Source organism: Mustela erminea, chromosome 6, assembly GCF_009829155.1.
Source record: "Mustela erminea isolate mMusErm1 chromosome 6, mMusErm1.Pri, whole genome shotgun sequence".
NCBI lineage: Eukaryota > Metazoa > Chordata > Mammalia > Carnivora > Mustelidae > Mustela > Mustela erminea.
The window spans coordinates 105189459-105201785 of record NC_045619.1 but is presented as its reverse complement, the minus strand read 5'-3'; the positions used below and the strand labels follow the sequence as shown (position 1 = coordinate 105201785).

The following is a 12327-nucleotide window of genomic DNA, read 5'->3' as shown; positions in this document are numbered from 1 at the left end:
TGGAGATGGTCTGTGGCCGCAGCTTTGCTGGACTGGGCAAAGCACCTGGGGTGTGGAGCCATAACTCCACCGGCCTTGGTAACCAAGCCTTGCAGATAAGTCTGCCAGCAGGAAGGACCTCGTGTTCCAGGATTGAGGCAGAAGGGGACCTGCTCCCACCCTGAATTACTTTAGTTACTCCCCATGCCTCCTCTGTCTTTATCTCTTTGAGACTCCTGTAGTGGAAGATTAGAATGGATCCCCTGGAAGGAAATCCCGTTTTCTCTTTCCTCCCAGCTTCCCAGTTAAGGAGCTGTTGGGATGAAGGTGGTTGTTCTTTCCGAGGGCCCCAGCGGGGAAGCATCAGATGCTGAGGCATCACAGGTCATGAGGAGCCTGAGATAGTTGGAACCTTTACTTGGATCCCATAGCTCTTGGAATGTGAGCTGGGAGAGGAGGGACAGAGAGAACCATTGCTACCTATAATTGGACAGGAGAGTCAGGCCCCTTTTGAACCATCTCTCCCTAACACCGGATGACACCAGCCGAGTCTGAGAAACCTTCTGAGTTTCAGTTCATCATTTCTGATTCGGGGTCGGGAGCATAGGGAGGACGTTATAACATGGGTTGACCCTCAACAAGTTAAAAGATTTTGTGGTAAAAGGAAATGAATGGTAGATTCCTGATGGAGGAAAGGGAATCAGTGGGATAACTGATCGTATATAAAGTAGGATAACATCTATCTAAATTCCCGACATCGAACCAGGAGAGTTGGGGCAGGTGCTGATGTGTGAGAAATAATCGTGTGCTCAGGTAGCTCCGGGGAGGGAAGCAGGTGAACACGGACCAGCTGCTGTGCTGTGCAGACTTGCATCTTGGGGATTCTGTGGCTGACGGGAGAAGGGTTGAGCTTGGTGATCACTGGTGGCCCTGGAAGGGTCCTGAAGGGATGGGCTTTGGGAGCAGGACATGGAAGTCTTGACGATGCAACTCTGGACTAGGCAGGGGACGGGACTAGAGGGGATGAGGTCTGGGTCTGCTGCTTCCTCAGGGCAAGTCATTTGCCCTCCCTGAGCCTTGGTTTCTCCGTTTTATTACCTGGGGATCATGGTTCCCTTCCCGTCCTGAAAGTGTTTTTGAGGAGTTTATCGTTCTTCTTATTAAAAACTTCTTATTAAAAAAAAATAAATAAAAGCCTGTAAGTTCTAATTATTCTGAAAATTCCTGAGTAACTGGCATCTGGGGACGCCAGGGTGGAGCCGAGTGTTGTTTGAGCCTGGAGTTTGCTTTGGGTGGGCCATCTGGTGGGCTTTGGGTGGGGCTGGGGGCAGAACAAGAGGCCTCCAAGCCAGGCCCCGGAAGCCAAGCCGGGGATTATTTTTATTCCTCTGTTCATGGCACGTGGCCCAGGCTTAACTATGCCATCTGTCTTCCCCTCCAGCTCTCGTCCTGGCAGGCCCACGGGGGTCATTGTGGAGGGTTTGGGGAAGTAGGAGGAGTGGGCATCCTTCTCTGGGCTGGTGTTGGCTTACCCTCCATTCTGCTAGCTTGCAGGCCTAGGCTGTGTGGGAGGTGTGCTTAGGGGAGGCAGCTGCCAGGCCTGGGGCCGTGGGTGGTGAGGCTGGGAGAGGCCAGCCAGTGAGAGCTCTGGCCTGGGGGCAGCAGGGCCACACAGGGCTGGGAGCAACTCCACTTCAGTAGCAAATCCTGTGGCCTGGGGTCTTGAGTGACCCCCTGCCCTCCTTCCCTGGAATGGACCCAGTTTTGGGAACACGAAATACAGGTCCTCAGAGACCTCATGGGTCTGACGTGAATCTGTGGTTCTCCCCGGGTCTGGTGTTCCGCTGGGTTGCCCTGGGCCTGGCTTCTACAGGGACCGAAGGTGCTTACTTCAGCCAGCTGGTCTAGCTCAGCTCGGGTGAAGGAAGGGCCCACACACTCTAGTATTCAGAAGGGTTCATGTGGTATCAGGGACATTGGGCCTCCCTTCTTTCCTTCCCTCCTTTCTGGCCTCCCTGTCACCCTCTGCCTGGCTGGGGGGTATTTATCTGTGTTCAGTGCCAGGTCTCAGAAAAGAATCTGGGCTATAGCCAGGACATACAAGACCTTAAGTATTAATATTTTTAATTAACATTAGTCAGTACTAGACACTAAGGCTTAAGATACATGTGCCTGTTAGGTCCATTTAGGACTTTAGACCTTTCCCGTGAGGCATTATTTGTAAGTAATGGTGACAATACAGCTTGTACTGAGCGCTGACTGTGTCAGGCCCCGTGCTAGTTAACATCTGATCTTGTCGACCAGCATATGGGACATCTTGCCATGGCAGATCAGTTCTCCAGCCTTCTTTGAACAAAGCCCCAGGTGAAAGTCTGTGTGGTATGTTGCAAAAGCTACGTAGAGCTCCCAGAGGAAGTGGAGGGTCTGGACAGGGAGTGTGAGCAACAGACACCGTAGGAAAAAAAGGACCTGAGATCCCAAACTAAGAAATGGACCAATTTGGCCATGGTCACGGCTGCTTGTAACGCTGGAACCAGAATCAGTCTCTTGACTCCCAGACATCACACTTTCATTTTACAAACCTCCAAAAACTCAAGCTCTCTCTCTGGTGTGCCAAAGTCCAGACATTTACTGATATTTTCTTTGGTTTCCTGACACTAAACATGGAACAGTTCATTCTCCCCACGGAGAAATCATTATTTCACAAAGGACACTTAGCAGATATCCCCTCATTTGTTCCCCAGCTTTGTGCAGTGCACTGAGGACTTTGTAGAGAAAGACAATCGTGAAATCTGAGGAACGGTGAAGGACGCCAGTCATTCCTTGGAGCTGGCGGGGGTCAGATATGGAAAGCATGGGGAGCTGCTGGAGGTCAGAGGAGGGGGTCTAATCCAGACTGGAGGTCTGGGTCATCTTCCCAGAGGAAGTGATGTGGCTGGACCTTCAGGATGAGTAGGAGTTCGGTCAAAGAAGGACGGGGAGGAAGGCTGCAGGCGGCACTTCCGGGTGTGGAGAACGAGCTTAGCATGTCAGGGGTATCATTTGGATAATGGAGTTTGGGGGTTGGGGGGTACAGCCAAGGGAGTATAGAGGACGGTGCAGTTGCCTGGCAGTGTGGCAGGAGAGCAGGAATCAGCCTTACAGTATCCTGTCATGGGGCATGTCATTTTATCTAAGGCCAAGGAAGGATTTAAGTGGAGGAATCCCATGATCCCATTTGTATTCTAGAAAACTCATGGTGGCTGCAGTGTGAGATCACGCAGTCTGCATGGGGTTGGCACAGTCACGGGGGAAGCACTAGCAAAAGCTTGGATTAGGGCTCTAAAATGGAAAAGACGGGGTTTCAGGAAGACCTTCTGGAGAGAGGATGTGGTTGTTAATTATTTATGGGAGATAAGAGGGAGAAGTCAAAATACAGGCTTAGGTTTCTGGCCTCTGGGTGATTGGTGGTGTCATTTCAGGACTCAGTGTCCTGCTGAAAATTTGATTTTGGACATGTTGAATTTGAGGAGCTTTTGAGAAGTCTGATTGGAGCTGCCTGGTAAGCAGTTGCCATATGTAGCTAAACTCAAGAAGGACATACAGATTTGGTAGTCAAAAATACACAGTGGGGGTGTAAGCCATGGGTGGGGAACCCCCAGGGGTCATGTATGGAGGTTTAAAAGGAGAGGTCAGGACAGAGCCCTGAAGAAAGCACTTAGGGAATGGTCTGGCCAAAGAAAAGGAAGGAAAAGTAAAGACAGTGGATTAAGACAACTTGAGAGTGGTCTTTGTTCTTCATAATTTAGAAATCAGCTCGTTAAGTTCTGCGGAAGACCTTGTGGGATTTTTAATCATAATTTAATTGAATTTGTGATTTTTTGGTAGAGATTCAACATCTTTGTGATATTTTCCCATCCATGAACACAATTTCCTCTCCTTCTATTTAGATGTTTTATGTCTTTCAAAACAGTTACCGTTTTCTTTGTAAAGTCCTCATTTATTGTTAATCAGGAGGTAAATAATGACTTTGTTTCTAAATGCAATATTTTAAAACTCTGTATTGTGTAATACCTTATTTCTGGTATAAGAGAATGTAATTGTAATTTGTCAAATCCTTTCAGTCTCATATCTTAATGCCTTATAATGACAGTTTACTTCTTTTCTTCGAATCTGCTCTTCTCTTTTTCTTATCCTACTGTGTTGGCTAGGACTGTGTTGGCTAGGTTCTTGGTAGAACCAGACTTTACAGTGTGAATATAAATGTTGAAAGTGGCATTCTTTGTTTTATTTCTGACTTTAAAGGTAATGCTCCCAGTGTTTAATCAGTCAGTAAGAGTTGCACAGGTAAAAGTTCTGGTCACCATTTCCAGCATAGGTGTGAGTGCGGTTGGGGTTGGGGAACGACAGTCACACACTAACCAGTGAGTCTCCAGCACCAGCCTGGTGTCCTGCAATTCAGTCCACTTCTGACACTGTCTACATGGAGGTAGTCATATCCCACAGGTTAAGAACTTAGTTCCACAAGACTGTCCACCAACCCCAGATACCAGTGGCAAGATTGGGGGTTCCAGTGACGCCTCCTTGGGTTTGATTGATTTTCTAGAGTGGCTCATAGAATTCGGAGAAACACTTTACTTGCTAGATTATTGGTAGATTTTGAAATGATTATTTTATCTCAGCAACAGCCAGATAGAAGAGAGGCATAGGGCAAGGTTAGGGAATGGGTGTGGAACTTCCAAGCCCCCTATAAGTATGTACCATTCTTCCCACATCTCCATGTGTTCACCGGCTCACCAGCTCTCTGAGCCCTCTCCTTTTGGGTGTTTATGGGTTTCATTACATAGGCACAACTGATTAAATCCCTGGCCACTGGCAATTAGTTTAACCTCTAGTCCCTCTCCCTTCCCTGGACTTTTTGGGAGGGGAGCTGGTGGTGTGGGACTAAAGGTTCCAACCCTCTGATTACACGGTTGGTTCTCCTGGCCACCAGCCCTCATCCTTAGCTGCATTCCAAAAGTCACCACATTCACATAATAAGACATACTTATCGCTCTTATCACTTATGAAATTCCAAGGGTCTTAGGAACTCTGTGCTAGAAACCAGGGCAAAGACCAAATACAAATTTATTATAAATCACAACATCACAGTGGGTTTTGGGAAGATATCTTCTGTCACATTAAGAAAGTTTGTTTCTAGAGTTTGCTAAGCGTTTTTATTGTGACTGGGTCTTGGGTTTTAGCAAATGCCTCTTCCCACGTTATAGTTCAGAAACATGGTTTTCCTTCCATGTGCATGTGAGTACATGTGGGTGTTGCATGACCAGACTTACTCATGGTCATTGTTAATTGTTTTTATAGAGTTAATTTTTATTTAAAGATTTTATCTATTTATTTGACAGAGCAGGAGCACATAAGCAGGGGGAGCGGCAGAGCAAGAGGGAGAAGCAGGCTCCCCACAGAGCAGGGCGCCCAATGTCCGGGGCTTGATCTCAGGACCCTGGGATCATGACCCAGGCCAAAGGCAGACGCTTAACCAACTGAGCCACCCAGGCGCCCAAGAGTTAATATTGTTTAGATTCACTTTTATTTTTACCACTACTTTGTTCACCCCTCTTCCATGTGTGTAATGTCTTCTTTTTCTAGAAGTTCCTTTTTAAAAAACCCCTCCTTTCCTGTTTTTTTCTTTTTTTTTCTTTTTTAGTGAGAGTGTGTTAGTAGTAAATTTCTCCATCTTTGTCTGAAAATGCCTTTATTAAATGTTTACTCTTGAGTGATATTTTGGCTCAGCTTTTAATTTTAGGTTAACAGTTATATTTCTCTCAATGGTTTGGAGACATAACCTTGGGTCCTCTAATGCTACTGTTGAGAAGTCCACTATCCATATATATGTTAAGGTCATAGTTCTTCCTTTTTGGTAATTTGTCTTTTTTTACTCTTGATGCTTTTAAGATCTGTTCTTTGTTTTTGGTATTCTGCAGCGTCCTTTCAGTATGTGTTGACTTTACTTGAATTTTTCTTGATTAGGATTCAATATAGCTCCTTAATTGGAGATTCATGTATTTCATTATTTCGGGAAAGTTTCCTTGCCATTATCTTTTCAAATGTTCTTCATTTTGTGTGTTCTGTCTTTTAGGAATGCTAATTGAAGGTATGTTGAACTGCCTTATTTTATTGTCCTTGCTCTTTATCATTTAAAAAAAATATATTTCTGAGTAATATCTTCATATCCATCCTCCAGGTTGTTAATTCTTCCTTTAGCTCTATCTAATGTGCTATTTATCTTAGTAAAACCATTGAGTTTTAACTCCAGTAACTAAAACGTTCATTTCTAAATGTCCTATTTGATTCTTTTTCCAGTCTGCTTTGTGTTTTTTGATAGTGTCTAGTTCTTTCTCATGTTTCCAATTCTTTGTTTAAGAGAGTAATTATTTTAAATATCATTCTATAATAATTTTTATCTGATAGTTCAGTTATCTCTAGTTCTTGGGGCTCTAGTCCTGTTGAATATTGATCATAGTAGATTGTTTCCTCTTTCTTAAATGTTGCAACTTTGGATTTTGAGATCATTTTTTAGTAAGGCTTTCTCTTTGGGAATTCTCTGTAATATGGGTGAGGACTATCAGGGATTTTTCAACCATGGACCACTACTTATTGTTATGAATTGGCTGGGAATTCCTGCATAAGGTAAAATTCAAATCTCAAATCCACTTAAGGTCAAGGAAAGACAGTTTTCTTTTTCCCTCCCTTCCTTTCTTTCGCTCTCTCTCTCTCTCTTTCTTTCTAAGAATTTTATTTATTTGACAGAGCACCAGCAGGCAGAGTAGCAGGTAGAGGGAGGGAGAAGCCAGCTCCCACCTGAGCAAGGACCCAGATACAGGGCTTGATCCCAGGATTCTGGGATCATGATCTGAGCCAAAGGCAGTTGCTTAACCAGCTGAGCCACCCAGTCGTCCCCTTCTTTTTCTTTTTCTTTTTCTTTTTCTTTTTCTTTTTTTCTTTTCTTTTCTTTTCTTTTCTTTTCTTTCCTTTCCTTTCCTTTTTCCTTTCCTTTTCTTTCTCTTCCCCACCCACCTTCCCCTCTCTTCTCTTTTTTACCTAGGACTTAGGCCAAGACAGATAATTTTCCTCGTCATATTTTGTCAGTATTCTTCCTTTTCTATGAGGATTGAGGTATGATTCCAAGTTCCAACTCCCCATATCTGTCAGGTCTAAGCTGTCATCTGCGAGGCTATTAAAACCTAGCAGCCTCCCAGGGCTTTTGTAGTAATGGCTCATTTACAGATTCCTTTACTTGGAGTTCTTTCATTTGGGGGCCTCTAGGTGTTTACTTTCTTTTGAAGACAACTGTACATTTAAAAGTATTATATTTGTTAAATTTTATTTATCATTTCTAAATTTCTTTTAGAGAGTGAGAGTTTTCAAGTCATCTTATCTACTCTGTTGCCATTAAAGTTTTTTTTTTTTCTTAAAGATTTTATGTATTTTAGAGAGAGAAAGATAGCAATAGTTCTCACCTCTAGGATGCTCTGAGAGAAGACTTCCAGAGCATTCTTCACTTTCTTTTCCTTCCCTGTACACGAAGCCCCACATACCCCACAGTTCTTCACAAAGAGGTGGGTATGAGTGTCAGTATAGTCAATGTCCACAGTGAAGGAAAAGGAGGAGCTGAGTGAGGGGTGGGGTGGGGGTACAATCTCGGAGGGAGGAGAGGTTGCAAGGAACTTGGCCAGCCTGCAGGCACTTAGTCTCCCAGCCTGTATTCGGGCTAGTGGTAAAGGGCAGCACTGTGTTGTCAGCTTCTAGAGACACCAGCAAATCACCCTTGCTGTAGCCCCCATATGTGAGAATCTCCCAGGGCTAAAATCTTCCCTTTATTTATTTATCTATCTATCTATCTGTTATTTTTAAAGATTTTATTTATTTATTTGACAGAGAGAGACAAAACAAGAGAGGGAACACAAGCCTGGGGAGTGGGAGAGGGAGAAGCAGGCCTCCTGCCAAGCAGAGAGCCTGATGCAGGGCTTGATCACTGGACCCTGGGATCATGACCTGAGCTGAAGGCTGCTGCTTAAAGACTGAGCCACCCAGGCATCCCTAAAATCTTCCTTTTAAAAGAGCCCAAGCTGAGGATAGAATAGGAGTATGGTAACCTGCATTTTATTTTCTATCCTTTTTTTTTTAATACAAGATTTTAATTATAGTAAAAAACATACAAGATTTGTCATCTTAACCATTTTTGAGTGTATTAGTTCGGTTATATTGAAAGTTAATTTTCACATTGTTGTGCAGCAGATCTCCAGAACTTTCTTATCTTGCAAAACTGAAACTGTATACCCATTAAGCAACAGTTCTCCACTTCTTCCTCTCCCTGGGAACCAGCATTTTACTTTCTGTCTGTGATTTTTACTATTAGATACATCTTATAAGTGGAGTCATACAGGGCGCCTGGGTAGCTCAGACGGTTAAGCGTCTGTCTTTGGCTCAGATCATGATCTCAGGGTCCTGGGATCAAGTCCCGTGTCGGGACCGTATCGGGAGTCTGCTTCTCTCCCTCTGCCTCCTGCTCCCCCTGCTTGTGCGCTCTCTCTCTCTCTCTGTCAAATAAATAAACAAAATCCTTAATTAAAAAAAAAAAGATTTAAAAAAAAAGTGGAGTCATACATCATTTATCTTTCTGTGGTTGGCTTTTTTCACTTAGCGTAACATTCGCAAGGTCCATCCATGCTGTAACATATGACAGACTGTTACTCCTTTTTAAGGCTGAATGATATTCCCTTTTGGGTTTATACCACATTTGGTTTATCCATTCATCTGTCTTATTGTGAATAAGGCTGCTGTGAACACGGGTGTACAAATATCTCTTCAGGACCCTGCTGTCAGTTTCTTTGGATATATACCCAGAAGTGGAATTGTTGGCTTGCTTGGTAGTTTCATGGTTAATTCTTTGAGGAACCTCCATACTGTTTTCTATAGTGGTTACATTTTACATTTCTACAAACAGTGTACAATAATTTGCATCCTATTTGCCCCTTGTTGATTTGATGTCAGAACATCTCTTGGCCCTTGGTCCTTGTCTCCTCTCAGTCCTGTCTTTGGATTCTTAGAGCTATGCTCCGAGAGTGCCTAGACCACAGGGTGGGAAGCTGGGGTCTACACGGGGGGAACAACCTGCCCGAGATTCTAGGCCTCCTGAATTCTCCCAGACCTTTCACTTCATTCTTTTCCTCTTGGTCCCTGGCCTTTTCCCTCCAAGCTCCTGTGCTGTTGGGGGCCGAACAAGGAAGAGCAACTGATTCTCGGGCTTGGCATTTCCCGGGGTGCCCTGTCCCATGGCCGTATAGTTCTTCCTCTGATGCTGTGGTTTCTGCCCAAACAGGTCCAACGGGCGCTCCTCCAAGCGGAGCCTTGGAGGGCAAGGCCGGCACCATTACCTCCAACGAGTGGAGCCCTCCTAACTCCCCTGAGGGGAGCAACGTCTCTGGGGGCAGTCAGGCGTTGGACAAGCCCATCGACAATGACGCGGAGGGAGTGTGGAGCCCCGACATCGAGCAGAGCTTCCAGGAGGCCCTGGCCATCTACCCACCTTGTGGCCGGCGTAAGATCATCCTGTCAGACGAGGGCAAGATGTACGGTAAGGAGCCTGTTGGGGCGGGGTGGCAGGCCCCTGCCCTCACGGTTCAGTTCTGGAAGTAGGGCCTAGGCACGGGGGGACACAGAACCCTCGGGTTTCTCTAAGTAATGGAAGGGGAGTGCCCCATTGGGGAACTTAAGGCGGACACTGCTTCCTTCTGTCTGGGCTTCCCAAGGGGTGGGAAGGTATGTGAGGAGAAGCCTTTGGGTGAGAGGCTGTGGTAGTAGAAGACTTGGGAAAGGGAAGAACACCCCCCCAACCCATCTCCCCAGAGCGGACTGGGAAAATCCGATAAGCTGCCCCTCAGGCAAATGCCCCCTCATTCTCAGCTCCCCACTCTGAGCTGTGAAGGGAGATTAGGAAGGTGGCTCCTGGACTCATTCATTCCTCATTCATGCACACACGTAGCCGTGAACCTTGTGTGCCAGGCCTCGGTGGGGAGGGTCTGGCCCTTGCTCACAACATGGTGAGGGGTGGGAGAGGTGAATGAACACAGAGCTGGGCTACAAGGCAGATGTGGGGTGTCCCAGGAGAGAGGCAGGCAGGGTGCTCTAGACCTTCACTCAGGAAAGGTTCCCTCCAGCTCAGAGTCATCTGGAAAGGCTTGGTCTTTAGGAGGGGCTGAGAATGTGGAACATACAGAGATCCTTCATGTCCAGTAGCCAAAGAACAAAGCAGTCTGCCTGGGGGTGTGCTGACCTTTGGATGGAGGAGAGGGTACGTGGGAAAGTAGAACAAAACCAAAAACCGAATAGCTGTCAGAAGACCCCAGTCAGGCCTTCATTCCCAGGACTCCCAGCTTGAAACACAGGGCTGAGGAAGGCACTGGGAGGGGTTCTGCAACTGGTGGGTCCTCTGACAATAGGGGGCCTTGCACTGGCTCCCAACAAGATGGCTCAAGGCCAGGCACCCACCCCCAGGGCTTTCTACTGAGGTTCTCTCTCCCCCATGCAGCGCTGGTTCCCCCTCGATCCCCCAAGACAGAGACTTTGTCAGCTGTCTGAAGTGTGCTGTGTGAGAGGCTCGTGGAGGCTGGCCGTATTCGTCTCCGAGGGCTGCTGTAAGAAATGACCACAAATGGGTGGCTTAGCACAGCAGAAACATATTTTCTATTTCAAGAGAAGTCTCAGGTTAAGGTGTCTGTAAGGCTGGTTTCTTTTGGGGGCTCTGAGGGGAGGGTCTGTTCCAGTCTCTTAGCTTCTGGTGGTTGCTCACAAGCCAGAGTGGGAAGCTGGGGTCACATGGGGCTTGCAGCTGGATCACTCCTATCTGGACTCTGCTGCCACTCTGTTGTCACATGGCTGTCGTCCATGTGTGTCCTTGCCTCTTCTTATAAGGATACTCGTCACCCCTAATCCAGTGTGACCTCATCTTAGTACAACTACAAAGACCCTGTTTCCAAATAAGGGCACTTCTGGGGTTCTGGGTGAACAGGAGCTCTGGGCGGACACTCTTCAGCTTTGTTCAGTGAGAGCAAACACGTGTCCAATTTGTTACCATCTTGGGGCACCACAGGGCTCTCACAGCCCCTGGTGCTCATCTTTTAGCTGCAGCCTTCCCTACAAAGCCAGTGATTCCTCTTTCTTTCACTTGCTGGGGAGACAAGGTCCATGCTAGCTGGACCCTGGGTCTCGTCCTCAGGCTCTGGTTGTAACTGTGCCTCTCTCCTCACCAGCCCCACTGCTGTGGCTTTGCTGGGTCCGCACAGAGTCTCTCTGATTTCTGTGGGCATCCGTGCCCTGTGTCGCGCCCCCGCCCCCTCATACCACCCTTGCTCTAACCACTTCCTGCTCTGGTGTTTGCTTCTTACTTCTGGCCCCTGTGGAAGCTTCGTGGAGAAGACTGCTGATGTGTATGAGGCACCTGGTTGGGGTGCCAGGTGTGGGATCAAGTGCTTTACATAGGTTATTGCCCTGGAGCTGGAGAGGAATGGAGAGCTGGTGTCTTTGGCTTTTTCTACTACTCTGGTGGAGAATGGGATGGGTCCTGATGCAGAGCTGAGGTGTGAAGGTGAGAAGGGGTGGGGAGGGCAGTTGTGGACAAAATGTTTAGCTGGAGAGCTGTCTTGGTCTCTTGTTGGGAAGCAGCATACATCCTGGTGCTTTAAGGAGCAACTTTTCTGACAAACACAAGGGGCCAAGAGGCGTTCAGCAGGAGAGAGCCGAGGGAGCTGCGGTATCCGGGGGGCCAGGGAGATGGCAGAACGTGGCAGATTCAGCAGACATTTGTTGGATTGCCGCTGGGGACCGGACTCTGAATGCTGAGATGTTTCTTTGTGTGTGTGTGTGTGGTAAAATATACTTTACATAAAATTTACCCTTTTCACCATTTTTAAGTGTACAGTTGAGTCACATAAAGGACAGTCACGTTGTGGTGAAGCCACCAGCACCATCCTTCTCCAGAACTTCTGCGTCTTCCTGAGGCCCCCATACCCACGCGACACCAACTCCCATTCCATCCCCCGCCCAGCCCTGACAGCCACCACTCAGCTTTCTGTCTCTGTGGATGTGACTGCTGTAGGGACCTCCCGGAAGTGGAATCAGACAGCGTCTGCCCCTTTGTGACAGCCTTCGTTCACTTAGCATCGTGTCCTTGAGGGCCTTCCCTGTTGTAGCCCAAGTCAGAACTTCCTAACGTTGCGTGGTATGATAGACCACATTGTGTTTCTCTAGTCACCTGGCGGTAGACATTTGCGGGGTACGTAGTTTTATTTACTTGTTATGGATATATATTTC

At 46.9% G+C, this 12327-nt stretch overlaps 1 protein-coding gene across 3 annotated transcripts in view; it reads left to right on the top strand.

Moving 5' to 3' along the window:
* The window catches only part of TEAD4 (TEA domain transcription factor 4), a 65962-nt gene that overhangs the window by 17573 nt on the left and 36062 nt on the right, over positions 1 to 12327 (top strand). For 2 of the 3 annotated variants that reach the window (XM_032349113.1, XM_032349112.1), the window contains exon 2: positions 9338 to 9592. The exons of the other annotated variant lie outside the window; for it this stretch is intronic. In XM_032349113.1, the coding sequence (XP_032205004.1) occupies positions 9338 to 9592 (255 nt within the window). The remainder of the gene's footprint in view (positions 1 to 9337; positions 9593 to 12327) is intronic. 3 annotated transcript variants of the gene reach the window in all.